General features: G+C 44.3%; 1 protein-coding gene across 1 annotated transcript; it reads right to left on the minus strand.

The window, feature by feature from the left end:
- Positions 1-2943: 2943 nt before the first annotated feature.
- LOC308302665 (uncharacterized protein) lies at positions 2944-22264 on the minus strand (the record flags this gene model as incomplete). The annotated part of the gene is made up of 7 exons (XM_080746950.1): positions 22198-22264; positions 20374-20631; positions 11700-11778; positions 8645-8860; positions 6869-7007; positions 3437-4080; positions 2944-3039 (listed from the first exon to the last, which is right to left on the minus strand). Exons 2-7 carry the CDS (start codon positions 20628-20630, stop codon positions 2944-2946), a joined length of 1431 nt encoding a protein of 476 aa, XP_080603076.1. The 5' UTR covers position 20631; positions 22198-22264.
- Positions 22265-27986: the final 5722 nt, after the last annotated feature.

A 27986-nucleotide genomic window follows, 5' to 3' on the forward strand; every position in this document is an offset into this window, starting at 1 on the left:
GTGGCTAACGTGCTTTTTGGGAAAAGTAGGTTCAGAGGGAACTTTGTGCAAAATTTGGTGCTTGTATCACAAAGTGAACGATTGTTGTAGCCTACTAATTTCCCGGGCTACTTGTTAAAGTGACCATTTTGTTAAAATTTTCTGTAATTTAACAACATAACCAGAACAGATAGACAAAGAGACATTCATGGATTTATATTTAAAAACAACTTTTATTTCCCCCCCTGGACCCAGGGTATGGCAGCTGCATACCCCTGCCATACCCAATTGACGCCCCTGCATAGGCCCATCTGTCCATCAATCACACTCATTTAGAAATGAATGATTTCATACTTTAAGTCTAGCACAGCTGACATGGTAATATATCATTGCTGTTGTTTGTTCAAATCAAAAGTGTGACCTTTTAAAAAAAAAATTAAAGGTCAAAATAGTGAAAATGGATTATCTTCAAACTCGTTGAAGATAGGCATCGCAATCTTGTTGACCTGCCATTTTCGGTGCCATGTCATAGCATACACTAATTAGACTATTTAGCATACCTTTTAGGCCCTACCCATCCCGAAAATTCTGCCCGGTTCGGGCATTCCCCGCTTACAAAGGGGTTAGTTTTTGAGCAGTGCTAACCACTCCAATACATGACCTTTTGTTTACGTCCATGTGTTCTTCAATAGTGGTGAGGTCGTATGTCCCTCTCCGGGGTCTACTAATAGCCAGTTTAAGCAACGCTACGGCAACGGCAGATGACAACGGTAATCGGAAATGATCCACGCTCCATAGATAAACCTGCCGTCGCCACGGCCGTCTCTACTACGGCAGAAGGTCCCTTCCCACGTAGCGCCTACTCTGTCTGCTGCGTGTACGCGTCGCCATGGGAACCAAAGCATTCAATGAAAGGGGTGGGAACCCGTCGCCGCCGAGGCTTTGCTTAACCATTTTGATCGCTACGGCGATTACGTCATAGCAGCCGCAGTCCCGCCTCACGTTGCGGTAGCAGAAACGGCCTGCTTAATGTCGCTATTATCACCATCACTGCTCACTTCACAATGGTGTGATTTTAATGAAATGACGGCTCTGTCCAACCTTGATGAAAATTGAAAGTATATTTGTATTGATGTTATCCTATGCAAAGCACTGTTCTATCCATCTGTCTTTCAATGTTATATGAGATACTGTACATAAAGTGGTTCCTGTGTAAATAAGCCGTAAGGCTTACTAGGCTCTCCTTTTAGTTGACCTTGTACCAGTGATTTGTGCCGTCATGAAACTGTACTTTACATGTGACCACTTTTTGTGGGTATGTTTGACCAGGGGCAACTGGTTTGACTTGAGTCAGACATGTGCGAAATACAATTCAATGTCCAGAGCTGCTGTTGTATCTTTGGATGTCAATCCTTTTATTACACATGGGCAAAGCCAACAGTTCACATGACGTCCACCATTCCAATCCCAGACATACTCACAAAATCTCATAAACCAAAATACATTGAACGCCTCACAATACATTGAAATTCCCATACTGCAAAGTAAACTTGGCTCCGTTGGTTGACCTCACTGCCATGTGTACATTACAACCACTTACTGTGATTAATAATATGACTTCATCATTGTTATTACCAAGGCCACAAGCTACGCAGCATTCATTTCAATAAAACAAAACAAACAGAAAAAGTATAGTTTTTTTAGTCTTTTCCCCAACAGTGTGTTGAGGATCACTGCTGTGCCAACAGACAAGTCCACATGTGACAACCACACATTATTATATACATCCATTTATTTTCTCTCTTTCAAAATATGTTTTATAAAATAGCAGATCTAGGTTGGCAGAGGGAGAGCACAGCCCAGGCTTACAGCTTAGGCAATTGGCACTGGGTGAAAAGATGGGTTACAAAACCATGGGATAAAAACTATAAAAAAAGAAGGAAAAAAAAAAAGAAATAAAAGATCAGATCTCCAAGATCACAATATGTTATGATGTGTAGATCTATTTTCAAATAGCTCTATGTGAAGCGGTAACAAGTCAGACTAGTAGACTCGTTTCTGGCTTGTTTTCGTGGGCGTACGTGTGGGCAAAGAAAGGAGGTTCGGAAGATCTTTAGGGCATCTGCTACGTTACTGGCGTCGACGGAGGATTCCCGTCTGAGAGAACCGGACAGGCAAACGACTCGTCCCCTGTATGAGTCATCATGTGTCTTTTCAGATGGGAAGAAAGTATAAAGCTTTTGCCACAGACTGAACAAGCAAACAGCTTTTCCCCCGTATGAGTCCTCATGTGTGCTTTCAGATGAGCGATTTGTTTAAAGCTTTTGCCACAAAGATAACAAGCCAAGGGCTTGTCTCCTGTATGCGTCATCATGTGCACTTTTAGGTGATTCTTTTTCTTAAAGTCTTTGCCACAAACTGAACAAGCAAACGGCTTGTCTCCCGTATGCGTCCTCATGTGTGCTCTCAGATGAGCATTTAGTTTAAAGGTTTTGCGACAAAGCGAACAAGCCAAGGGCTTGTCCCCTGTATGTGTGGTCATGTGTGATTTCAGACTTGCAGATTGGCTGAAACCTTTGCCGCAAACCGAACAAGCGAAAGGCTTGTCTCCCGTATGCGTCCTCATGTGTACGGTCAGACTTTGAGATTGAATGAAGCTTTTTTCACAAACCGAACAAGCAAACGGCTTGTCCCCCGTGTGAGTTCTCATGTGTGGTTTTAGATTTTTGGAATATTTAAAGCGTTTGTTACAAACTGAACACGCGAAGGGCTTTTCTCCTGAATGAGTCAGCATGTGTGTTTTCAGATCACTCTTGGAAGCAGAGACCTTCCCACACTCTGTACAACAAAAGCCTTCCTTCCCCGTTTGACTCTTCGTGGACGGTGTTTGTTTTGACGATGTCATGTTCTGAGACAACCTTTGTTCTTCCCCACGTTGTGTCTCGTGTGATTCCAGTGTTGTGTTTAAATCAGACTGAGCACCACTGGGCTCCCACTCATCACTGTCAGATTCAGATTCAGAACGGCGTGAAGGCCACTCATCGCTGTCCTCAGTGATGTCTGAGTCAGAACGGTGTGAAGAGAGGAGCTGGTCTTCACCAGCTGGTTGTGATGTTCCACAGTGCTCTACATCAGCTTGTGTTTTCATGTGTTCAGTTGAGGTGCTGGCTAGAGGCTCTGTCTCTCTGTTTCCATCATCATCTTCACTTATCACTGCTGGTAATGTCAACGATGACCCTGTAGTGTGTGTTTCTAGATTTAGAGATTGGGTAAAGCGTTTGCTACCAACTGAACTATCACAGGGCTTTCCCCCTGTGTGTGTGTCCATGTGTTTTATCAATTGATATTTATATTGAAAGTTTTCCCTACAAACTGAACAAGCAAATGGCTTTTCCCCTGTATGAAGCAGCATGTGTTGTCTCAAACTGTGTCCGTTGCTAAGGCTTTTGTTACAAACTGAACAAGCAAATGACCTTTGCTCCTTATGAAACCTCATGTGGTTTATCACAGCTTGTTTTTGGTTAAATATTTTGTTACAAACTGAACAAACAAATTCCTCTGTTTGGGTCCTCATGTGTTTTTTCACATCACCCATGGAACCAGAGACTTGGCCACACTTTGTAGAAGCAAAGCTTTTCTTTCCCCTTTTCAGTCTGTCTAAAACAGACGGATCCCACTCGTCACTGTCCTCAGCATCAGATTCAGAACGTTGTGAAGGCCACTCATAACTGTCCTCAGTGATGTCCGATTCAGAACCGTGTGAAGACAGCAGCTCGACTTCAACAGCTGGTTGTGATGTTCCACAGTGCACTACATAAGCTTGTGTTTTCATGTGTTCAGTTGAGGTGCTGGCTAGAGGCTCTGTCTCTCTGTTTCCATCATCATCTTCACTTTTCACTGCTAGTGATGTCAACGATGAGCCTGCAGCCTCCTCTGGTCTTTGAAGGAGCTCCTCCTCTGGTTCCTCTTTGATCTGTGGAGGTTCTGGACTGGGACTCCTCTCCTCATGTTCCTCTTTGATCTGTGAAGCTTCTAGCATGGGGCACATCTCCTGACGTTCAGGGGAATCTTCCTCTTTACACACAGGGAGGAGTGAGAGATCTATGAAGAGGAGAGAGTAGGTAACATCAGCAGAGAAAACACATCTAATTATATTCTGATCGTACCACTAATTACTTGCTAGAGCAGAGGGTGCAACTACTGTTATCGGCTGGCAGGGTTCCCGCGCATTTTTACCAATTCATTTCCAAAACCTTTCCAGAATATTTAACCCAATTTCCCAGGACTATATAACAATAATTCAGCTCAATAACAAGTCGCTTACTCCTATGCGCAACGCCCAAGGACAGGTAGTGTATGCCAGTGGTTCTCAACCTTTTCAGGCTGTGACCCCCGAAATCATCATATTTTAACTGGGGACCCCGGGCACCCTGACGAGCACTAAGAGTTGAGGAATTTTGTATAACACGTTTCTATTGTGAGAATAGCAGATCAACATGCTCACAATGCCTCGCGTTGCGAGGCGTTGTGAGCATGTAGATCTGCTATTTTCACAATTTCTGCCTCTGATATTTGACAATTTGGCCAATGTTTAATTTGTCATTTCAGAGGTATTAACAAAATCAATAACCAAAGACAATGCATAGCTATTTTTTCCAGCACCTTACAGGACCCTTGATCAATTCCAACATTTTTCCAGTACTGGAAAAAATATTTTTCTAATTTCAAAATATTTCCAGGAATTTCATGACCGTGGTAACCCTGGGCTGGGCATGTACGTAACTTACTTACCTACTTACGTAAGTACACCTACTTACGTAAGTACACGTAAGTAGGTGACACCTACAGCCAATGAGGGACCAGCATGTACTGTAGGTGACTGGGATTTTTGAAGACCGTAGCCCCAGAATGGCTGGGATGTACAGTATGTATGTAGGAGTCCCCCTACAGTATGTACAGTATGTACATTATGTACAGTATGTACAGTATGTATGTAGGAGTCCCCCTACAGCCAATGTCAGCAGAGTTTGGTATATAAGAGCGCTCTTGGTCAGGGACGTGCTGGCCATTGGGAAAAACGGGACAACTCCCGAACGGCCGGTCCAGGCCGGCCATTAGGAAAAAGATAAAAACAAAATGTCGGCCTTCGTTCCATTTTGGGGGCTGGGTGGCCAACAAAGTAAATCGTCACTGTCGGTCAGAAAACCTCATGTCTCCAAGTTTCAAATGTGTACATTTTTTCCCAAAGCAAAGCCCTGCTTCATCATACAAGGCCGTCGCAGTAGTGAAAACAGCAGATCTACAAGCGCGTTGTGTGCTTGTAGATCGGCTGTTTTCACTCGTTTAAATCATTTTTAAAATTATGAATAAAAAACAAACGGTTTTGGACATACAAGGTTTCCTCCCGACAACAACGAAATATAACTCATGTACAGTAATTGGCCCACTGGCTTGTCACTTTGTCATGATCTGAAATGGCAAATCTTTGAGTAGCAGCAGCGCTATAGAGAGATCTCTTCATAGCGCGCAATGAGGGCCTCTCCAACTCTTTTTCCCAGGCTGAATCAGGGGCCCAGCACGTCCCTACTCTTGGTAATGTCTTCATTAACGGGTGAAGACATCAGGGACATGAGGCCAGCACACCTCACACACCTTCTTGCTCACAAGTAGTCCATGTGTGGCCTGCTTGAGCGTGAGGCGCAAGTTGGCACCTCGAACAGAGTGCAGTTCTAATCATTATTATCTAACTATATTAATTTAATGAATGTCTGTCCGTCCGCATAATGACATCACTGATACTAAACAGTGTCGCCACCATGGTAACAATGGCCAACTGACATCACTGACTGACTTCAATACATTGCCCAAATTTGGAGATGACATCACAGACTGGCCTGTACACGGAACACCATATATGGGCATAAAAGAGTGCCAGCCGGACAGACAGACGGATGCAACAGGTATTGAACAACTGGTCATGGATGGTGACTATTCTGCGGTCTGGGTTCTCCAACATCACTTCTGAGACTCCTACATTCAGTCCCTCATCGCACACCCCCGGACACAGGACTAGTTATTATTGTATATTTACATTTTTGTTAAGCAAACCTTGCCAGAGCAGACCATCTCACAGCTAGGCTACAGATGTAAACTTTTGTTTTTTTTTTATCTTTGGGAGCCTAGGTTGGTTGTGAGGGGCCTTCAAATGGCCGGCCTCTCCAAAAGGAGGGCCAAACAGTTAGCAAGGTACTGCTCTGTATCAGCTATTATAGGAAGCCGCTCGATTTGGAGGAGGCGTTGGTTCCTTTATCCATGATTGTTGTCTGCTATGTTTGACTTGTATTGTATGTAACAACGTTCTGCCCTGCATGCACTTTGTAACGGTCTGTTTTCCTATTCATCTAACTGCACTGGTATGGTTCCAACACATCTTTACCAATTCATTTCCAAAACATTTCCAAAACTTGTGAAAATAGCAGATCTACATGCTCACAACGCCTCGCGTTGCCTGCTATTTTCACAATTTCTGCCTCTAATATTTGACAATTTGGCCAATGTTTAATGTGTCATTTCAGAGGTATTAACACAATCAATAACAAAAGACAATGCATAGCTATTTTTTTCCAGGACCTTCCAGGACCCTTGATAAATTCCAAAACTTTTCCAGTACTGGAAAAATATTTTTCTAATTTCAAAGTATTTCCAGGAATTTCATGACCGTGGGAACCCTGTGTTTATGGCCTTTGTACATTCAGGTACCTCTGCTTATGTGGACATAAATAAACATTTCAAGTGTGTGTGTGTGTGTGTGTGTGTGTGTGTGTGTGTGTGTGTGTGTGTGTGTGTGTGTGTGTGTGTGTGTGTGCGTGCGTGCGTGTGTGTTCCTCACAGTGTGTCTCAGTGTCAGACCAGTCATTCTCCTTCATGGTGAAGAAGGATGTCATGGTGGCAGCAGTCCTACAGGGGGCAGCAGAGCTCAGGGCTGATGAGTGGTTGGGTTTGGATGGATGGCTTTCACTGGCAGACATCTGCTGTATACAGTACACACACAAGAGACATAAGGCAGTCGCAATTATTACATAATCGTCTATTCCGCGATTATTTGTTATATTCGCGACTAGTGGCCTTGAAAGCACTACTGCACGCCACACACTGCAGTCAGACAGACAGGCAGGCTGGCTAACTAAACATGCTTAACATTTTTGCTTCAACAGAGCCGGTCAATTCACCCTTTGTCAAGTCCCGCCCATTGTCCCGTCCCTCTTCACACCCATTGGTTACAGTGTCTCGGTGGGACACTCCATCCACTACCATTGTAATTCAGTTGCTTCGTATTGTTATTCTGTGTGTTCAATTCTAATTCCAAACTTGGTTTCAGTCAAATGGAGCTGCTCAGTGGCAGTATAGTGACTCAGCGTGTTTTTAAATGTTTTTATTTCTCCAAAAATTGTGTTTTAGCAAATTAAACATCAAAAAGGTGGAACCAGGGCGGGACAAGGCAGATAGAGCCTGCTGGTTGGTCAGTCAGGGACCAACCAGAAGGCTAACAAAGGGTGAATTCGTTTTTACGGTCGGAAACAGAACTACAGACAAATGTACCATAAACATCCCGGAACTATATTCCTTTTTATTTATATATTATTTATTATTAAGAAAAAGGCTTTCAGTTTCACTTTCAACACGGAGGAGTGAATGCCTTTAATGCAGTTGAGCTTGGATGCTGACCGAACCCTCGCTAAAAACTCCAGGGCAAAAATCCACTCGTCCGAGACAGTTTGCCCTCTTGGCTCCCAAGTTGTGGAATAAACTCCCTGTCGCACTTAGAACAACGGACTCACTCGCTACCTTTCGCCGTGGACTGAAGACTCACCTTTTCAGACTCCACCTAAACCCTTAGCACTACAGTAAAATCAATGACCATACATGAAGCTAGTCAGCATTTGTTTGTTAGGTTTCTTTAGAACTTGATTATATTGTGTTTTTCTCTAGATAGATATCCATTTACATTGTTATATTGCTGTTAATGTACTGACCTATTATCTTGTTTATTATTGCGATGTTGTATCTGCTTATTGTAAGTCGCTTTGGATTAAAAGCGTCTGCTAAATGCCTAAACTGTAAACTGTAACTGTAAACTGATGTTGGATCATGATAAACATTAGCGGGCTAATTGTCGCCATTTTCAGTGGTCGACTGTTTTCACAATAACAAGTATAGTAACGCGGTCGCGGTCATACAATTTTCAGTAGCCTAACTGTTACGGATGCGACCGGCCGTTCATGATTCCCAAAACGAGGTACCGTTTGTTTTTAAGTGAACCGATACCCCCGTAGTACCGACGTGATGCGGTCGGTTGTTAGGTAATGCATACAACAAAACTTAAAAATGCAGTGCCATGATGAACAAGATGATCAGGTATTATGATTATAATAGGAGGAAGATCTTTTCCAAAAAAACAAAAAGTGTACAGAAAGTGTTAAAATTTGTTTTTTATGTTTTCAGCTTTATGAAAGTAACCAACCATTTTTGCAAGTGTGCACATTATAACCCCACCCAGTGGTCTATTAGAGTAAGGTTAACTTCATAGTTACATACAATACAAAAAGAGACAAAACCTATGGCACCGCCTCTTTAACAGATACGACAGACCACATAGGTTTCTCACCTGTGGTTGTGGGGGCTGATGGAGAGAGGCAGCCCTACGGAGGGCCCAGAGCTCCCTCTTGGTTCTGCGGTGCTCTGCGTTCAGCTTCCTCCAGGTCCTCTCGAGGGCCTGAAACCTCTGCTGGAGGGCCCGGCATGCAGGCTGCTGGCAGGGTTTGTGCCGCCTGGCGGGCGGGTTGGCAGGGGCGGGCGGCAGCTCCATGCCCGCATCGTTGGTCTGTGTGGAGGAGAGAAGAGACGTGATCAGCAGGCACAATATAGTCCAGTCATTTTAGGCCAAAATTAGGCTAAACCTCAAACAAATTGCAATAGTAGCAAACTCAACTGATTGTGTATCCTCAATATGTCCTTAGTGAGAGAGAAAAAAAGTCCCAAGGAATCCCATCACAGGAAAGTTTTGAAAACAACCTACCTACCTTCACTTACTATACACTACACTATAAAGGAAAAAATTACTCCCAAAAGAATCTGCTTTAAGTGGGATGTGAGGGGTCAAACTAGGGGTTTTTAATTATTCTGAATCCATTGCAAGCATTTGTTTTGCACGAAAAACATTCCTTGGGCAAGAAATGGCCCCTCAAAACGATGGTTTAGCGATGAGTCATCAATTTTCAGTCTTTTGGGGTCCGTTTTTAGCCCAAGGAATGTTTTTCATGCAAAACAAATGCTCGCAATGGATTCAGAATAATTAAAAACCCCTAGTTTGACCCCTCACATCCCACTTAAAGGAGATTTCTTTGGGAGTCATATTTTCCATCATAGTGTAGTGTATAGTAAGTGAAGGTAGGTAGGTCGTTTTCAAAACTTTGCCCCGATGGGATTCCTTGGGACTTTTTTTCCCTCACTAAGGACATAATGAGGATACACAATCAGTTGCGTTTGCTACTATTGCAATTTGTTTTAGGTTTAATCATATAATGACTGGACTAATAGGAGCACTAGATAAGAGGAGATTTCCTTCAAGTTTGGTTTGGTCAGAAATGGCCTCTGGCTTCTCCCCATACACACCCATCGTAACTTCAAACTCCATTTTAACCATGACAGATCTTAACTCAAGCCTGGTGGGTTTAGGAAACACGCGGATCAAACGGCCGTTGTAAACCAACACCAGGCTTTCCCCTGAGAAAGCCTGGTGAGGCGAGGTCAGTACATACGTGGTCCTAGGTGGTCTTAAAGCCTGGTGAGGTGAGGTCAGTACATACGTGGTCCCAGGTGGTCTTAAAGCCTGGTGAGGTGAGGTCAGTACATACGTGGTCCTAGGTGGTCTTAAAGCCTGGTGAGGTGAGGTCAGTACATACGTGGTCCTAGGTGGTCTTAAAGCCTGGTGAGGTGAGGTCAGTACATACGTGGTCCTAGGTGGTCTTAAAGCCTGGTGAGGTGAGGTCAGTACATACGTGGTCCTAGGTGGTCTTAAAGCCTGGTGAGGTGAGGTCAGTACATACGTGGTCCTAGGTGGTCTTAAAGCCTGGTGAGGTGAGGTCAGTACATACGTGGTCCTAGGTGGTCTTAAAGCCTGGTGAGGTGAGGTCAGTACATACGTGGTCCTAGGTGGTCTTAAAGCCTGGTGAGGTGAGGTCAGTACATACGTGGTCCTAGGTGGTCTTAAAGCCTGGTGAGGTGAGGTCAGTACATACGTGGTCCTAGGTGGTCTTAAAGCCTGGTGAGGTGAGGTCAGTACATACGTGGTCCTAGGTGGTCTTAAAGCCTGGTGAGGTGAGGTCAGTACATACGTGGTCCTAGGTGGTCTTAAAGCCTGGTGAGGTGAGGTCAGTACATACGTGGTCCTAGGTGGTCTTAAAGCCTGGTGAGGTGAGGTCAGTACATACGTGGTCCTAGGTGGTCTTAAAGCCTGGTGAGGTGAGGTCAGTACATACGTGGTCCCAGGTGGTCTTAAAGCCTGGTGAGGCGAGGTCAGTACATACGTGGTCCTAGGTGGTCTTAAAGCCTGGTGAGGTGAGGTCAGTACATACGTGGTCCTAGGTGGTCTTAAAGCCTGGTGAGGTGAGGTCAGTACATACGTGGTCCTAGGTGGTCTTAAAGCCTGGTGAGGCGAGGTCAGTACATACGTGGTCCTAGGTGGTCTTAAAGCCTGGTGAGGTGAGGTGAGTACATACGTGGGGTGAGGTGAGGTGAGGTCAGTACATACGTGGTCCTAGGTGGTCTTAAAGCCTGGTGAGGTGAGGTCAGTACATACGTGGTCCTAGGTGGTCTTAAAGCCTGGTGAGGTGAGGTCAGTACATACGTGGTCCTAGGTGGTCTTAAAGCCTGGTGAGGTGAGGTCAGTACATACGTGGTCCCAGGTGGTCTTAAAGCCTGGTGAGGTGAGGTCAGTACATACGTGGTCCTAGGTGGTCTTAAAGCCTGGTGAGGTGAGGTCAGTACATACGTGGTCCTAGGTGGTCTTAAAGCCTGGTGAGGTGAGGTCAGTACATACGTGGTCCTAGGTGGTCTTAAAGCCTGGTGAGGTGAGGTCAGTACATACGTGGGGTGAGGTGAGGTGAGGTCAGTACATACGTGGTCCTAGGTGGTCTTAAAGCCTGGTGAGGCGAGGTCAGTACATACGTGGTCCTAGGTGGTCTTAAAGCCTGGTGAGGTGAGGTCAGTACATACGTGGGGTGAGGTGAGGTGAGGTCAGTACATACGTGGTCCTAGGTGGTCTTAAAGCCTGGTGAGGTGAGGTCAGTACATACGTGGTCCCAGGTGGTCTAAAGCCTGGTGAGGTGAGGTCAGTACATACGTGGTCCCAGGTGGTCTTAAAGCCTGGTGAGGTGAGGTCAGTACATACGTGGTCCTAGGTGGTCTTAAAGCCTGGTGAGGTGAGGTCAGTACATACGTGGTCCTAGGTGGTCTTAAAGCCTGGTGAGGTGAGGTCAGTACATACGTGGGGTGAGGTGAGGTGAGGTGAGGTGAGGTCAGTACATACGTGGTCCTAGGTGGTCTTAAAGCCTGGTGAGGTGAGGTCAGTACATACGTGGTCCTAGGTGGTCTTAAAGCCTGGTGAGGTGAGGTCAGTACATACGTGGGGTGAGGTGAGGTGAGGTGAGGTCAGTACATACGTGGTCCCAGGTGGTGGTCAGGGGGACGTCGGGGTTGCTGTCCCTGAGCTCCTGCAGGAGGCGGTAGGTTTCACGTTTCCTGGCGATATGGAAAAACACAATATCACAATATGTTTCCCAAGCTGTATCACGATAACACCATCTTATCACCATTCTTAAAGGTGATACACCATGCATTTAAAAAGTATTTATGTCATATTGTTTATGTCCCACAAACGTTTTTCAAAAGGTATAAAAAAAATATTTTTGAAACAAAAAAAAATCTTTGAAAAAAAATATATTTTTTTTCTTCAAAAACGGCCGTCGATGACGTCAGCGACGGCAGCAAATCTGGATAGCCTGTTTTGAGAACCCGTGGGATACTTTTAACCTTCGCCTTCTCAAAACCAGAGAAAGACACAACGGTCAGAAATGGGACTTTGTGAGGATAGAAGGTGCTAGTGGGACCCCAAAAAAAGGTTTTAAAATAGGAAAAGTGAAATTTCATGGTGTATCACCTTTAACAGTACAACCACCTACAAGGTAACACAAACTAAAAGAAAATGAAACTAGAAGCAGTGCTCTTCCGAGCACAGGTCTCCACCAGGCCAGGCGGCCTGTTATAGCGCCACCATGAGGCTGATTTGAGAAGTTTGAAGTGGCATGTCTTCCTCTGCCTAGTGGGAACGTGCGCGCCCAATTTCACCAAGATTGCACGCTGTGTTCATGATTTGAGGAGCAATCCTGCAAACTTTGGAAGCCAATTGTCGCCAATCAGGATGGAATATGGAAAATCGGTCATATCCATGATGATCACATGACGGTAGAGATACTGTCTACCGATTTGTAGGATTTGTGGACAAGAGCAGTATACATAAATGTGTTTTGCAAACATCTGCCTCATTGTGGCGCTAGAACAGGGCCATTTGAAAAATGTGGGGCAGAGGTTCTGAATTGGCATCCAGGGAGTGTGTGTGCTCAGTCTGGCAGTGACCGGGCCAACGGCGCCGGAGATTAGCTGGTAACAAACTGTAGGACACGCGGACGCACGCACAGACGGACGCACGGACGGACGGACAAGGGCGAAAACAAACCAGTGGTCCTCAAAGTGGGGTCCAGGGACTCTCTGGGTTCCTTTTGGGAGGTCTAAATTAGTGTTGCCTGATCCCGATCACGTGATCGGATGCCGATATGGCCGTTTTTATAAGATCGGAGATCGGGGGGAAAAAAAAAACGATTTTTTTTTTTTGTAAGCTTACCATAATCACAGTAATCCTTAATCATTTTCAATCATATTCAAGGGCTTTTGGAGAAATGAGACAGACAGAGCACTGCAGAGGGAAGGTGATTGTGTCAGGCTCTGTGTACAGCTGGCAGCTGATGCCAATAAGTAGTAATTGGCCCCTTGCTAATGGATCAAAGGAAGGCAATTATGTCTCTCTGCACTGTCAACTAGCTCAGTGGTTCTCAACCTGTGGGTCGGGACCCCCAGGGGGGTCCTCAAATTATTTTGGGGGGGTCCCCAGATGATTAACTTAATGTGCAACATTGTTTTCTCTTTCAACAGTAAACAAATCAACATAAAGTTTAAGTGTATAGAGGGTATCTGCACATTTCGAAAGTGAAAAATCAAGGACTTTTTAATACCTCTAAAATGACAAATTAAACATTGGCCAAATTGTCAAATATTAAAGCCAGAAATTGTGAAAATAGCCGATCTACATGCTCACAACTCCTCGCGTTGCGAGGCGTTGTGAGCATGTAGATCTGCTATTTTCACAATAGAACCGTGTTATACAAAATATACTTCCTCAACTCTTCAGGGTCGGGGGTCCCCAGTTAAAATATGATTATTTTGGGGGTCACAGCCTGAAAAGGTTGAGAACCAAGTGATAGAATGAATAGAATTTTTTTTTCTTCTTAATGCCTTGCCAAAAGATCGGATCGGGAAAGATCGGGATCGAATCGGAAGCAATAATATTTGATTGGTATCGGATCGGGAGCAAAAAAACCCTGATCGGGGCATCCCTAGTCTAAATTGATCCTTACAAGTATGTAACTCTGACAGTATACAAATGAAACTAAATGGACCCTTACAGGTCCATTTGGTTTCATTTGTACACTGTCAGAGTTAAGGGGAGACCTTGACATTGTAAAGTTTGAGAACTACTGATTTAGACCAAAATGCAGGTTTACTATACAGGGAAAAAGGCAAAAAATGTGTCTGCTTTAAAGGGGAAGACCACCCATTTTCAATAATGAACTGTGTCATTAATATACCTTAGAGGAGTTGTGTGGAAATAGAAAAAAAGTTCCCCCCCTTCTGTGTTGCCTAAAACTGGAGGATTGCTTTTGGGGTTTGTATTGTAAATTACAACTTGATGACATCACACATTGTAAATGTAAAAAACTCCTCTAAGGTATATTAATGACATATTTCAATATTGAAAATGGGTGGTCTTCCCCTTTAAGTAGCATATGAGGGGTCAAACTAGGGTTTTTTTCATGATTCTGAATCCATTGCAAGCATTCCTTGGGCTAAAACGGCCCCCTCAAAAGTGTCAAAAGTGATGACTCGTCACTTTTCATCACTAAACCATAGTCGCTTTTAGCCCAAGGAATGTTTTTCGTGCAAAACAAATGCTTGCAATGGAATTCAGAATCATGAAAAACCCCTAGTTTGACCCCTCATATGCTACTTAAAGCAGATTAATGTTTAGCTTTTTTTGGACACCGACTCTAGCGGGTGATAACATCAATTAAGCCACTTCTCAGAAAGGGTTATCATACCAAAACGTAAACTAGAGACATGTAGGAAGACAAAAATGTTAAAAAAAAACTTATGGTCACCTTGGGTGGTACCAATGTGTGAATGTATCAGTATTGGCCCCTGTCCTATTAGTTTTTATTTAGTTTTCGTCAGTGAAAAAAACCCATTCGACAAACATTTTTCGTCATAGTTTCCGCTACCTGGTAGGGCCTAGCAAAATAAATCTTTGGCTTCCGGTAGGCTGTAATTTTAGGGCTGAGTAGGTAGGGAATTTATTTTATTTTATTTTATTTTTTATTTTAATTTTTTTGTGGGCATGATGGGTAGCAAGGAATTTTATTTTATTTCCTCATGGGAAGGATGGGTAGGTAGTTTTTTTTTTTTTCTATGGCAATGATCGATATGCTTCTTTTTTAATATATTCTGTTTTCCTGAGTTACCAATTTCTAAATCATTAAATGGTTCATGTTAGGGATGGCCAAATGGAGATTTTTTCAACCGATAACCGTCAGGCCTTATCAGTTAATTAACCGTTAACCGTTAAGGAAATGTGCTCAAAAGGTTTTAGTCAAGTTTTAGTCGACGAACCCAAACAAAGGTTTTAGTCCAGTTTTAGTCAATAGTTTTAGTCAAAAAGAAAAATGTGTCTTTAAATAAATAAATGAAACACAGTCAATAAGGCAGTGGTTCTAAACCTTTTCTGGCTGCGACCCCCAAAATAATAATATTTTAACTGGGGACCCCCCACCCTGACGAGCACTAAGAGTTGAGGCATAACATTTTGTATAACACGGTTCTATTGTGAAAATAGCAGATCTACATGCTCACAACCCCTCACGTTGCGAGGCATTGTGAGCATGTAGATCAGCTATTTCAGATTTAGATCACAATTTCAGCCTCTAATATTTGACAATTTGACCCTTTGTCAATTTAATTTGTCATTTCAGAGGTTAAAAAAAGTCCTTACGTTGTCACTTTAGACATGTACATAAACCCTCAATACACTGTATGTTGTTTTGTTTACAGTTGAGTGAGAAAACAATGTTGCACATTAAGTTTTGGACCCCCCAAAATCATTTTGTGACCTCTCTGGGGTCTCGACCCACAGGTTGACAAACGCTATGAGGCGTTTGCCTGGCTGCAGTGTGTACTAGAACCCCTTTTCCACTGGCCCAACACCACACCACTCCACACCACACCGCCCACTTGTGACATGTCTTCCACTACAAGGACCTGGGTAGAGTGGTGTGAAAGTAATACTAATTGTGGTACTAAAAAGTATCCAATCTAGAGTAGGTCTGAGCTAGGCCAAACAGGGCCAAACTTATATAGATATTTTTATGTGGTGTGGTGTAGTGTGGTGTGGTGCTAAAGTTGCAGTCGAAAAGGGGCTTTAAGGTGCTGTGTTGTGTCGAGCGCACACAGTGATGTAGTAGTAGAGGACTTCTTAAAAAGTTTTAGATTAAGACAATTTGCTTGCATAGCGATGCAGCCGCGTACCGTTCTTTATCGATGCAGTGACGTTACATACTTGTTACTTTTAGCCTGCGTTTGTTGTTGTTTTACCTCCTGAAAGAACGTGGCTAAATCATTAGCATGCTAGCGCTTTAGCCCCGTTCCTTTAGCCGTGGAGGAGAGGAATAAAATCATTACAATCAGGCAGTTTTCAAAGCAGAGAGTCCACCAATCATGCGGTTTACAACAGCTTGTATCGGGCGCTATTTTCTATCAACTGCTGTGTTGCATCTCCACTCCAGTCACTGCTGCTATGCCTGCTTGCTTTCTATGCATGGGAATTGGGAACAGAGGCTAGTAGAACGCTGCGGTCTGAGCACAGCTGGAGTTAGAGCAGACGGAATGACGCATGAATAGTAAAACAAAACATTTGCGCACTTGATATTTTAGACGAAAGAAAACTTTGATTAAACTTCGCGAATGTGGTCGCACCAAATATATTTTTTGTAAGACGTTTTTGATGGACTCGGTCGGATTTTGACTTATTTATTTATTTTTCACTCCAAATGCCAATAAAAACATCTGGGTCGCACGTATTTAATAGGGTCGGTCACCTACCGGAAACCAGAATATTCTTTTGGTAGGCCTAGGGCATTCACCAAATATTCGAATATTCGAATATCAAAGTCACTATTCGATGTTGTTCACCGAAGTCGAATATTCGCTTATTTTTATTTTTGTATTGTTTTCTCTTTATGAAAGATATGGTTTATAAAGCTTGGCGAAATAGGAATTAGGAAGTCATAAGAATGAGTTGTCAATGCCCCTGGTGGATGAATGTGTTAATGCTCTATACCAGGGCTTCTCAAACCTTTATAGGCCGTGACCCCCAAAATAAACATATTTGAACTGGGGACCCCCACCCTGACAAGCACTTGGAATTGTAGGTATTACATTTAATGTGACTCGGTTCCACAGATAAATATTGTGAAAATAGCAGATCTACATGCTCACAACGCCTCGCAACGCGAGGCGTTGTGAGCATGTAGATCTGCTATTTTCACAATGTTTGCCTCTAGCTGACTTAATATTTGACAGTTTGGCGAGTCCTGTGGAATATTCGACTGTTCGAATACTTTGAGGTCGAATAAATAGAATACTAAAAATCACTATTCGTGAATGCCTTAGTACAGGGATGTCAAACTCAAATGCACAGGGGGCCAAAATTTTAAAAAATGGAACAAGTCACAGGGCCAGACTGGTTCAATGTTTATTTAAACGCAGACTTGCGGTCACAGGCCCTTGATACGTGCCAATGCACAAGCAGTGCATTGTGGGACTTGTAGTATTATAGTGGTGTGTGTGTGTAGACACACTGCCATCAGCCTGATGGTATCAAATGTCTAATAGTTCCCCCAGTCCATAGGGATATCCCTTTGGTCTGATGGGTAAGATGTTGGACTTTCATGCAGGAGACCTTGGTTCGAATCCCAGGCATTGGCCAGTGGGCCAGTTCTAATAGTAATTACATATCATCGCGCGGGCCGAAGATAATTCAATCACGGGCCTGATTTGGCCCCCGGGCCTTGAGTTTGACATAAGTGCCCTAGTACCTAGCCAGGTCCTTAAACATGTCCAGCTGCTCTAGTATCGACCCCCCCTACCTGGCCAGGTCCTTAAACATGTCCAGCTGCTCTAGTATCGACCCCCCCTACCTGGCCAGGTCCTTAAACGTGTCCAGCTGCTCTAGTATCGACCACCCCTACCTGGCCAGGTCCTTAAACATGACCAGCTGCTCTAGTATCGACCACCCCCACCTGGCCAGGTCCTTAAACATGTCCAGCTGCTCTAGTATCGACCACCCCTACCTGGCCAGGTCCTTAAACATGTCCAGCTGCTCTAGTATCGACCCCCCCTACCTGGCCAGGTCCTTAAACATGTCCAGCTGCTCTAGTATGGACCCCCCCTACCTGGCCAGGTCCTTAAACATGTCCAGCTGCTCTAGTATCGACCACCCCTACCTGGCCAGGTCCTTAAACATGTCCAGCTGCTCTAGTATCGACCACCCCTACCTGGCCAGGTCCTTAAACATGTCCAGCTGCTCTAGTATCGACCCCCCCTACCTGGCCAGGTCCTTAAACGTGTCCAGCTGCTCTAGTATCGACCCCCCCTACCTGGCCAGGTCCTTAAACATGTCCAGCTGCTCTAGTATCGACCCCCCCTACCTGGCCAGGTCCTTAAACATGTCCAGCTGCTCTAGTATCGACCACCCCTACCTGGCCAGGTCCTTAAACATGTCCAGCTGCTCTAGTATCGACCCCCCCTACCTGGCCAGGTCCTTAAACATGTCCAGCTGCTCTAGTATCGACCACCCCCACCTGGCCAGGTCCTTAAACGTGTCCAGCTGCTCTAGTATCGACCCCCCCTACCTGGCCAGGTCCTTAAACGTGTCCAGCTGCTCTAGTATCGACCACCCCTACCTGGCCAGGTCCTTAAACGTGTCCAGCTGCTCTAGTATCGACCACCCCTACCTGGCCAGGTCCTTAAACATGACCAGCTGCTCTAGTATCGACCCCCCCTACCTGGCCAGGTCCTTAAACATGTCCAGCTGCTCTAGTATCGACCCCCCCTACCTGGCCAGGTCCTTAAACGTGTCCAGCTGCTCTAGTATGGACCACCCCTACCTGGCCAGGTCCTTAAACGTGTCCAGCTGCTCTAGTATCGACCACCCCTACCTGGCCAGGTCCTTAAACATGTCCAGCTGCTCTAGTATCGACCCCCCCCTACCTGGCCAGGTCCTTAAACATGACCAGCTGCTCTAGTATCGACCACCCCCACCTGGCCAGGTCCTTAAACATGTCCAGCTGCTCTAGTATCGACCACCCCTACCTGGCCAGGTCCTTAAACGTGTCTATCTGCTCTAGTATCGACCACCCCAACCTGGCCAGGTCCTTAAACATGTCCAGCTGCTCTAGTATCGACCCCCCCTACCTGGCCAGGTCCTTAAACATGTCCAGCTGCTCTAGTATCGACCCCCCCTACCTGGCCAGGTCCTTAAACATGTCCAGCTGCTCTAGTATCGACCCCCCCTACCTGGCCAGGTCCTTAAACATGTCCAGCTGCTCTAGTATCGACCACCCCTACCTGGCCAGGTCCTTAAACATGTCCAGCTGCTCTAGTATCGACCCCCCCTACCTGGCCAGGTCCTTAAACATGTCCAGCTGCTCTAGTATCGACCCCCCCCACCTGGCCAGGTCCTTAAACATGTCCAGCTGCTCTAGTATCGACCCCCCCTACCTGGCCAGGTCCTTAAACATGTCCAGCTGCTCTAGTATGGACCCCCCCCACCTGGCCAGGTCCTTAAACGTGTCCAGCTGCTCTAGTATCGACCACCCCAACCTGGCCAGGTCCTTAAACATGTCCAGCTGCTCTAGTATCGACCCCCCCTACCTGGCCAGGTCCTTAAACATGTCCAGCTGCTCTAGTATCGACCACCCCTACCTGGCCAGGTCCTTAAACATGTCCAGCTGCTCTAGTATCGACCACCCCAACCTGGCCAGGTCCTTAAACATGTTCAGCTGCTCTAGTATCGACCACCCCTACCTGGCCAGGTCCATAAACATGTCCAGCTGCTCTAGTATCGACCACCCCTACCTGGCCAGGTCCTTAAACATGTCCAGCTGCTCTAGTATCGACCACCCCTACCTGGCCAGGTCCTTAAACATGTCCAGCTGCTCTAGTATCGACCACCCCAACCTGGCCAGGTCCTTAAACATGTTCAGCTGCTCTAGTATCGACCACCCCTACCTGGCCAGGTCCATAAACATGTCCAGCTGCTCTAGTATCGACCACCCCTACCTGGCCAGGTCCTTAAACATGTCCAGCTGCTCTAGTATCGACCCCCCCTACCTGGCCAGGTCCTTAAACATGTCCAGCTGCTCTAGTATCGACCACCCCTACCTGGCCAGGTCCTTAAACGTGTCCAGCTGCTCTAGTATCGACCCCCCCTACCTGGCCAGGTCCTTAAACATGTCCAGCTGCTCTAGTATCGACCACCCCTACCTGGCCAGGTCCTTAAACATGTCCAGCTGCTCTAGTATCGACCCCCCCTACCTGGCCAGGTCCTTAAACGTGTCCAGCTGCTCTAGTATCGACCACCCCTACCTGGCCAGGTCCTTAAACATGTCTATCTGCTCTAGTATCGACCACCCCTACCTGGCCAGGTCCTTAAACGTGTCCAGCTGCTCTAGTATCGACCCCCCCTACCTGGCCAGGTCCTTAAACGTGTCCAGCTGCTCTAGTATCGACCACCCCTACCTGGCCAGGTCCTTAAACGTGTCCAGCTGCTCTAGTATCGACCACCCCTACCTGGCCAGGTCCTTAAACATGTCCAGCTGCTCTAGTATCGACCACCCCTACCTGGCCAGGTCCTTAAACATGTCCAGCTGCTCTAGTATGGACCCCCCCTACCTGGCCAGGTCCTTAAACATGTCCAGCTGCTCCGGGTCCAGCTCTCTGTGGACCCCCTCCAGGTGCCTCTCCAGGAACTGGCCCTGGACCCTGCATCCCGGCACGGGACAGGGGCAGCGGCGGATGTTGGTGCGCCCGTTGCACAGGTTCAGGACGTGCTTGCGCTCCTGGACGTTCCGGTAGGAGTGGACGGTCTTCAGGTGGCCCGACAGGGAGGCCACCGTGTAGGGGGCCAGACACACCAGACAGCGAGGCATTCTGAATGTTGAGAGAGAGGGGGGGGGGGGGGGGGGTTGTGAGATTTGGGTGGGTTTCAACTCTCAAGGGGTTTGATTGGTTAGTTAAAGCAGTGGTTCTCAACCTGTGGGTCGAGACAGGTTTTTTATGTCCCGTACGTCCAGAATATCAGTCCAGAATGAATAGGCTTTTAAAAAAAGCAAAATGTGTGTCCCATGTCCATATATAGCCATTTCAGTTCAGAATGAACAGGTTTTATCTGTCCCGTACGCCCAGAATATGTGTGTAGTGTCCGTCCCGGTCTGATGATTGGATACTTTGAGGATTGGTCAAGCTTCACATGATAATTCGGCCCTCCAGATAAAATCATTCATTCATTCAGAATATAAAGAATGTATAGATCACAGAGTTCATAGCTCTAGAACACATAGAATAAAAGTTCACCGCTTCACTTCGAACCGAGGTTAGATTTTTTCTGAAACAAACACTTTGCAGATAGCAAGAGTAAATTCCAAGCTTTCCATAGAGCAGCAATATTGGTGAGTTTGACGTTGTTTAATACAATCAGATAGCAAAAAAAAAAGAAAAAAAACTGTTTTAATGCATTGACTGCCTATGGGAACAATTGCAACCCTAGATTCATCCGATTATAAAAATCTAGTGTTGCAATTTGCGGCTACTATAGCATTCAGAGATTGTGGAATAGTTGTCTGGTAGCCCTGAATACATGACCGTCATGTATTCAGGGCTAAGTTGTCTGGCTATGCGAGACTAGGCTGTAGTAGACTCTAATAGCCTCCATTAGGCGCAAATTGCAACACTAGATTTTATTTTTATCGGATGAATCTAGGGTTGCAAATTTGCAATACCTCCCATAGGCAGCCAATGCATCAAAACTGTTTTTTTGCTATCTGATTGTATTAAACGAAGTCAAACTCACCAATATTGGGGCTCTATGGAAAGCTGACAGAAAGTAGCTCATAACATGTCTATGGTGGAGTTTTATGAAAGAAACTTTGCAGATAGAAAGAGGATACTCCGAGCTTTCCATAGAGCCCCAATATAGGTGAATTTGAAGTTGTTTATTACAATCAGATAGGCTGAGATAGCAAAAAAAACTGTTTTGATGCATTGGCTGCCTATGGGAGGTATTGCAACCCTAGATGAATCCGATTAAAACAAAATCTAGTGTTGTAATTTGCGGCTAGGCTGTACTATAGGCTCTACTCAGCCCTGTAGCTCCTCGCACTTCATGTGATTAACCACTGTGTACACGAGCAATAGTTTTACATGAGTTTGTGTGCACGGCCAATAGTTTTACATGAACATGTCTAGGCTACAGTACAGTAACATTGCCTGTGTACACAGTGGTTGAAATCTGAACGTTTGAAATCTGAACGTTTGCGTAGACAAACGCCGGTCGAGCCTCATCCCATGTTGACAAAACGTGCTATCAATGCTACATTAGCATTCCTAGCATCCATGTTGTTGGCGGCTAACATGACACTTCTAAAGCACTCCATATTGACTCAGAAACATCCTAACAACGTGTTCAACCATTCAGGAGCATAAATAGTCATTTTGTACCTGAAAAGTGGAGATTTAACACATTTCTTCAACACGGTCTAGAGCTCTTCTCCCTTCCTCCCTCTGCAGGCCTGACCAATCGATTACCGAGAAGACTCGACAAGCAGATGCCAGATTCACTGATCTGTTGATTGGTCTTTTTTTTACTGTGTTCCTTTAAACTTCGTTTTTTCTTTTTCTTTTTTTAACCTCTTTCGAGGGACAAGTTATGTACATTAATTTGTTCTCACAAAAATGGTTTCTAATTGTATACGACTTAAATGCGTTTAATTTACTACAACTTAGGCCTACTTGCTAATTAATTATATTTTGTCCCAGGATCAGTTTTAAACTGAACATAGTGATTAAGTGATTCATTGATTTAATACTTTAATCAGTTCGCAGAGGAAAAGCAAAGGACAGTACAGTCCACAGACAAGGTCTACTAAAAGGAACTAAACCACAAGAAAGCACTGTGTATTATTTACGAAGTGATACGCGGAAGCGGAGATTGAACCCGGGTCTCGCACTCGCCAGTCCAATTCACAACCAGTCATGCTAATAGGGCTGAGCTAGACAAGCAGGGCTGTTGTCACTGTTTCATGCATGGCTGGTAGCCTACAAACTGTGGGGGCTACATTTACATTACATTGGGGTGCTTTGTACACAAGTGAGTCATAAAGTGTAGAGTTACTGTGTCTGTGTGCAAAGTGAAAAGGATTCAGGCCTATTGATTATATTGGTAGAAAACATTGTATTTACTGTTGTGTTGAGTGCTCATATCTGCGAGTGTGTGTGCGTGCGTGCGTGCGTGTGTGTCTGTTGTTTCATCTGTATGATGACAGCCCCCTCTAGTGGACTGCATTCATTCCTGCACGGATAATCAACCACAAACAGCAGTATAAAGAGGTGTAACGGGAGGCTCCCCAAGGTGCTGCGTTAAGCCCGTATCAGAGTGTACGGTGGAGAGCTATCCACCTCAAATTAGCTTTCCACCTCAAGTCAGAAAATAAGTGCAGGACATCATAGTCACTCACGGTGGAGTCCTGTACACCGTGACTGACTGGTCTAGATCGACCAATCAGTGAACGGGGTGTAGAGCCCGTCTGTCTGATAGTAAAAACAGAGAGATGTGTTGGGACTCACGGTGTAAAGCTCTCCACCGCGAGGAATGATGTAACGTTGTAGTTTCATGACTCAAAAAGACTCGAAAAGACTACACCGTGGTGTAAAGCCTTCCACCGCCGAGTCGGCTCTACTCCCCGCCCTTGAGCTCACTTCTTTGGTTGACTGGTATAACGTACGCGCCTTAATAATGCGGCTCGGGTTCGCTTCCCGACTGGATTATGCTTTGATTGAAGACTTTATTAGAAGTTTGCATAGGAAAAGGTACAGTTTCATGATGGTACAGTTCACTGGTACAAGGTCTACTGAAAGGAGATCCTAGAAAAGGCTAAGCTTATTTCCATAGAAAACCATTGAAGTATCCTATCTCATATACCATTGAATGACAGACGGATAGAACACAGTAGTAGATATAGTCAGGCAAAAAAGGGAAAACATTTAAAAAACAGCAAGAGGTGGCAGGATATAAAACCAGCACTAGCTTACTAGGGTAGGCTCCCAAGGGTGTACTCTCAACTATTGAGCTCAGCTCTTTGTTTGACTGGTAACATTATGTGCCTTGTAAAAACGAGGCCCCGGTTCGCCTCCCGACTAGATCATATTACACACCAGTGGTCCTGGTAGGACATTAAAACGGCAGTATTATCAATAGTTCATTTAACCATCTTCTTAGGCCAGGGGTCTTCAACGTTTTCAGGCCAAGGACCCCTTAGTTGAGAGAGAGAGATGAAGCAGGGACCCCCAGGGAACCTGTTCATAGATTCCATATAGTTTCATTGTTTGACAGCACAATCATCAGTGTATTTTGGATTGACCTTTCACTGTACTTAGTCTGCTCTTTTTTCCCTGCGAGGCGTTGTGAGCTTGTAGATCGGCTGTTTTTTGGCCAAAGTTCTCAGAATATGGACGCTAGGGTTCAAGTGGTTAATATAAAAAAGAAGGAAACAAAAGTGTTATCACTCAAAGATTTGGAGGACCCCCTGTGGTAACTCTGAGGACCCCCTAGGGGTCCCAGACCCCCTGTTGAAGACCCCTGTTTTAGGCTAATCTCCATATCAGAGGTGACTCCTGTTTAGTTACCTCCATATCTGTCAGTCTCTCTCTCACTGCATCCAGAAAACTCATGTTTGGTCATCACCCCTCCAGCTCAGTGGCCTAGTGGTTTGAGTGTCGGCCTTAAGACTGGGAGATCGGAGTTCGAACCCCGGTCGGATCATATCAACGACTCTGAAAATGAGACCCAGTGTCTCCCTGCTTGGCTCTCAGCATCAAGGGTTGGATTGGGGCTATATGCACATGTCATATGCCGTCTTGTTCTACTCCTGAGCCTCTTTCGACTTCCTTCACAGGTGTTACTGATGATACTAATTAAGGCTCTGTTTGATTTATTGTACAGGGGTTCTTTCATTTCAAGGACCCCATAACTCTGAGAGTGTACAAATGGAAGCAAATGGGCTTCCATTTGTACACTCTCAGAGTTACACACCTGTATGGGGACATTTGGAATCCACTCAAGGACACTTTGAGACCCACTGGTGTAGCAGAGTGTTTCCAGTGAGCCAACATGCACAATATCAGCACCCTGACTCTGTTTGAGCAGAATGGAACAGAGCCTTCATTAGTATCATCGGTAACACCTGTGAAGGAAGTCGAAAGAGGCCCGGAAGTAGAACAAAATGGCGTATGTGCATATGTCCAGGGAGTGTACTTGTACATCAAAGCTGCCTCACGCTACAGAAACAGGAGATAAGCTCCTGCCCTATGAGCCTCATGACTCGGCCGAGTCATATGGGTCATATGGGACTCATGGCTCGTCAAGGCTTGCTTTACTACTTCTACCTCCGGCTGTCCATCTCTCTTTGTAACCTTCTAAACTGGACTGAACCTCTAAATTAGGGGTGGGCGATATGATATGGTGATAAATATCGTTGAGACAATACAATGTCTTTTCTGGTGACTCATATTACCATCCTAATATGTGAGCGGCCTGTTGGCCTACTGGTCTGGGTGCATACCACTTAGGCATTGCCACATATGGATGCCTGTCGAGGTCACAGGTTCGATTTCTGATCTTTAAATGATCGAATCGTATCGCCATTAATGAATAAATATCGTCAACCATATATCGTGATATGTATCGAATCGCTATTAAAATGTATTGTTACACCCCTACAATAAAGGCATAAAAGCCCAAAAAACGAATCTTTAAAAAAAAAAGAGTGTGTGTGTGTGTGTGTGTGTGTGCGTGCGTGCGTGCGTGCGCAGCATTCTGTCGCAGCATTGTGTCGCAGTGTGCAATAGTGAAAGTTCTTACCCTGTCATGTTATGACCTCATTTCATTATCCACACTGTTCCAACTGCATAGCATCAACATGAGTTTTATTACACTCTTTTACAAATCAAACCAATGTCAGCAATCATAATTTAAATCACCTTTAATTTTCTCAAAATATGATTTCACGGAGCCTGATCTCGAGCCACCAAATCTCCAGAGTACAAATATAAAAGAAGACATATGCGAGGCATAAAAGGCACAGATTCAGCATGGCAGCTTCGGAAAGCAAAAAAAATAGTACAATTACATATTATTTACATTCAACATTTCGGAGCAGAAAATTAAAGCTTTGTTTTTTTTCTTGGAATATATTATATAGAAGATGGAAATCTTCAAATGAGTATCATAGAATTATTAATGAATACAATTCAGTGTCTCTAAGGCAACTGGCTATGGGTTCACAGTCTGAAAGTGATCTCTGTAACGTTTCTCTTCATTCAACGCTAACTACAAAATATACATTTAGTCCAAGAAGCAGTGGAATAGCAACGTACGTTTACTCTATTTTTGAGTACTTGCAACACAGCTTGTAGATCTGCTAATGTCACTATTGGTGATGTTTGTCATAAAATCTATGGAAAATGACTAAGTTTTAAGCATGAAGGCCAACCATTGAAAAAAACAAATCTTTTGAAATCAAGTACTCCAGTACAAATTTGACTGAGCACCTTTTTTCAGTGGTGGAAAAAAGTACCCAAATGTTTTACTTAAGTAAAAGTATCGATACTGCAATGTAGAAATACTCCGTTACAAGTCCAAAATTCAAAATGTACTTGAGTAAAAGTACAAAAGTACTGGCATCAAAATATAACACCAAAAGTAAAAGTACAACATGTTTAAAAATAGCAGATCTACAAGCTCACTTGCAGATCTGCTATTTTTGGTCCAGGTTTAAAATAGGGCCAAGGAGGTGGTTCATGTATGTTTGATAATATTATAATAATTAAAAAAATATATATATATATATATATATATATATATATATATATATATATATATATATGAGAAGTAACTTGTAACTAAAGTTTTCAAATAAATGCAGTGGCGTAAAAGTACAATATTTGGATCCCAGATGTAGTGGAGTAGAAGTAATAAGTACTTGGAATAAGCCCTATTCACGGCCCGCCCACTTCCTGGTGCTGACGTCAGCTTTGAAGGGGAAACTATAACAGAAATAGCTGGACTTAAAGCCAACAAATCGTTATTTCGAACAGTAAAGTAAATTATAACGCTTTGTGCCTTTTACTATCTTGTGTTCTTGATCATGCTAGCCGTATTTTATACTTTACCCCCACACACACACCCATTGTAACTTCAAACCTCATTTTAACCATGATAGATTCATTAAAAACACCCATTATTATTTTTTTTCATTTATTTTTAATAATTCTTTGGGAAAATGGAAAAAATTAAATACAGAAAATTATTATTAAAAATTAATGAAAAAGGTTATCGACAAAACACGGCCTGCTCACGTATTAGGAGGGTAGTATGAGTCACCAGAAAAAATAATGGGTGTTTTTAATGAATTTATCTTGGTTAAAATGAAGTTTGAAGTTACAATGGGTGTGTGTGGGGAGAGGCCCTGGGCCTGGAGGGCCTGGTAACATTTACATCAAATATCTAAATATTGAATCAAGCAACTTAAAAACTGTTCAGGGTGTTCATAAAAGCCTGATTAGACGGTAAAATGACCAAAAGCTTTTTGAAAGTGAAATATCCCTTTAACTCTATGGGCTTTTAGCAGGGTTTACTTTACCCTTCAAAACGTGACTTCAGCACCAGGAAGTTGCTGAGTGGGCGGGCCGTGAATAGGGCTAATTGCAAATACTCAAGTGGAGTACAAATGTACTTAGATACTGGACTTTACACCACTGCTTGTGCAGATATATTTGACCAGGAGTATCAGTACTTTGACTAAAGTACAGGTTTCAGTACTTTGACTGTACTGGTTTTGAATACTTTGTCCATCACTAGCGATACAATGAGTACCATGATGTTGAAGACATCATAAACAACATCGTTTCCATCGGGTGGAAACTGTTAGTTTTCAGGATTTACATTTCAAAACACCAGATGTAAAAGCTCAGAACGTGTCGTGTCAAGGCGCATTTGGAGATTGTAGATCTGCTACGACAAAGTAGAGAGAGTTAATTTACAAAAATAAAATACCAAAAAAGTTTGAATTTGGAGATAAGAGGTTTCTACCAGGCAACAATATGAATGATCCACTTCAGTCCATCTCCTTTATGACTTATTTAGACCTGGAATTATTGTATACTTTAACTATTGAAAAATAGCAGATCTACAAGCTGTGTGTGTGTGTGTGTGTGTGTGTGTGTGTGTGTGT

Source organism: Nannobrachium achirus (genome assembly GCF_963921795.1).
Source record: "Nannobrachium achirus genome assembly, chromosome: 18".
In the NCBI taxonomy this organism is placed as follows: domain Eukaryota; kingdom Metazoa; phylum Chordata; class Actinopteri; order Myctophiformes; family Myctophidae; genus Nannobrachium; species Nannobrachium achirus.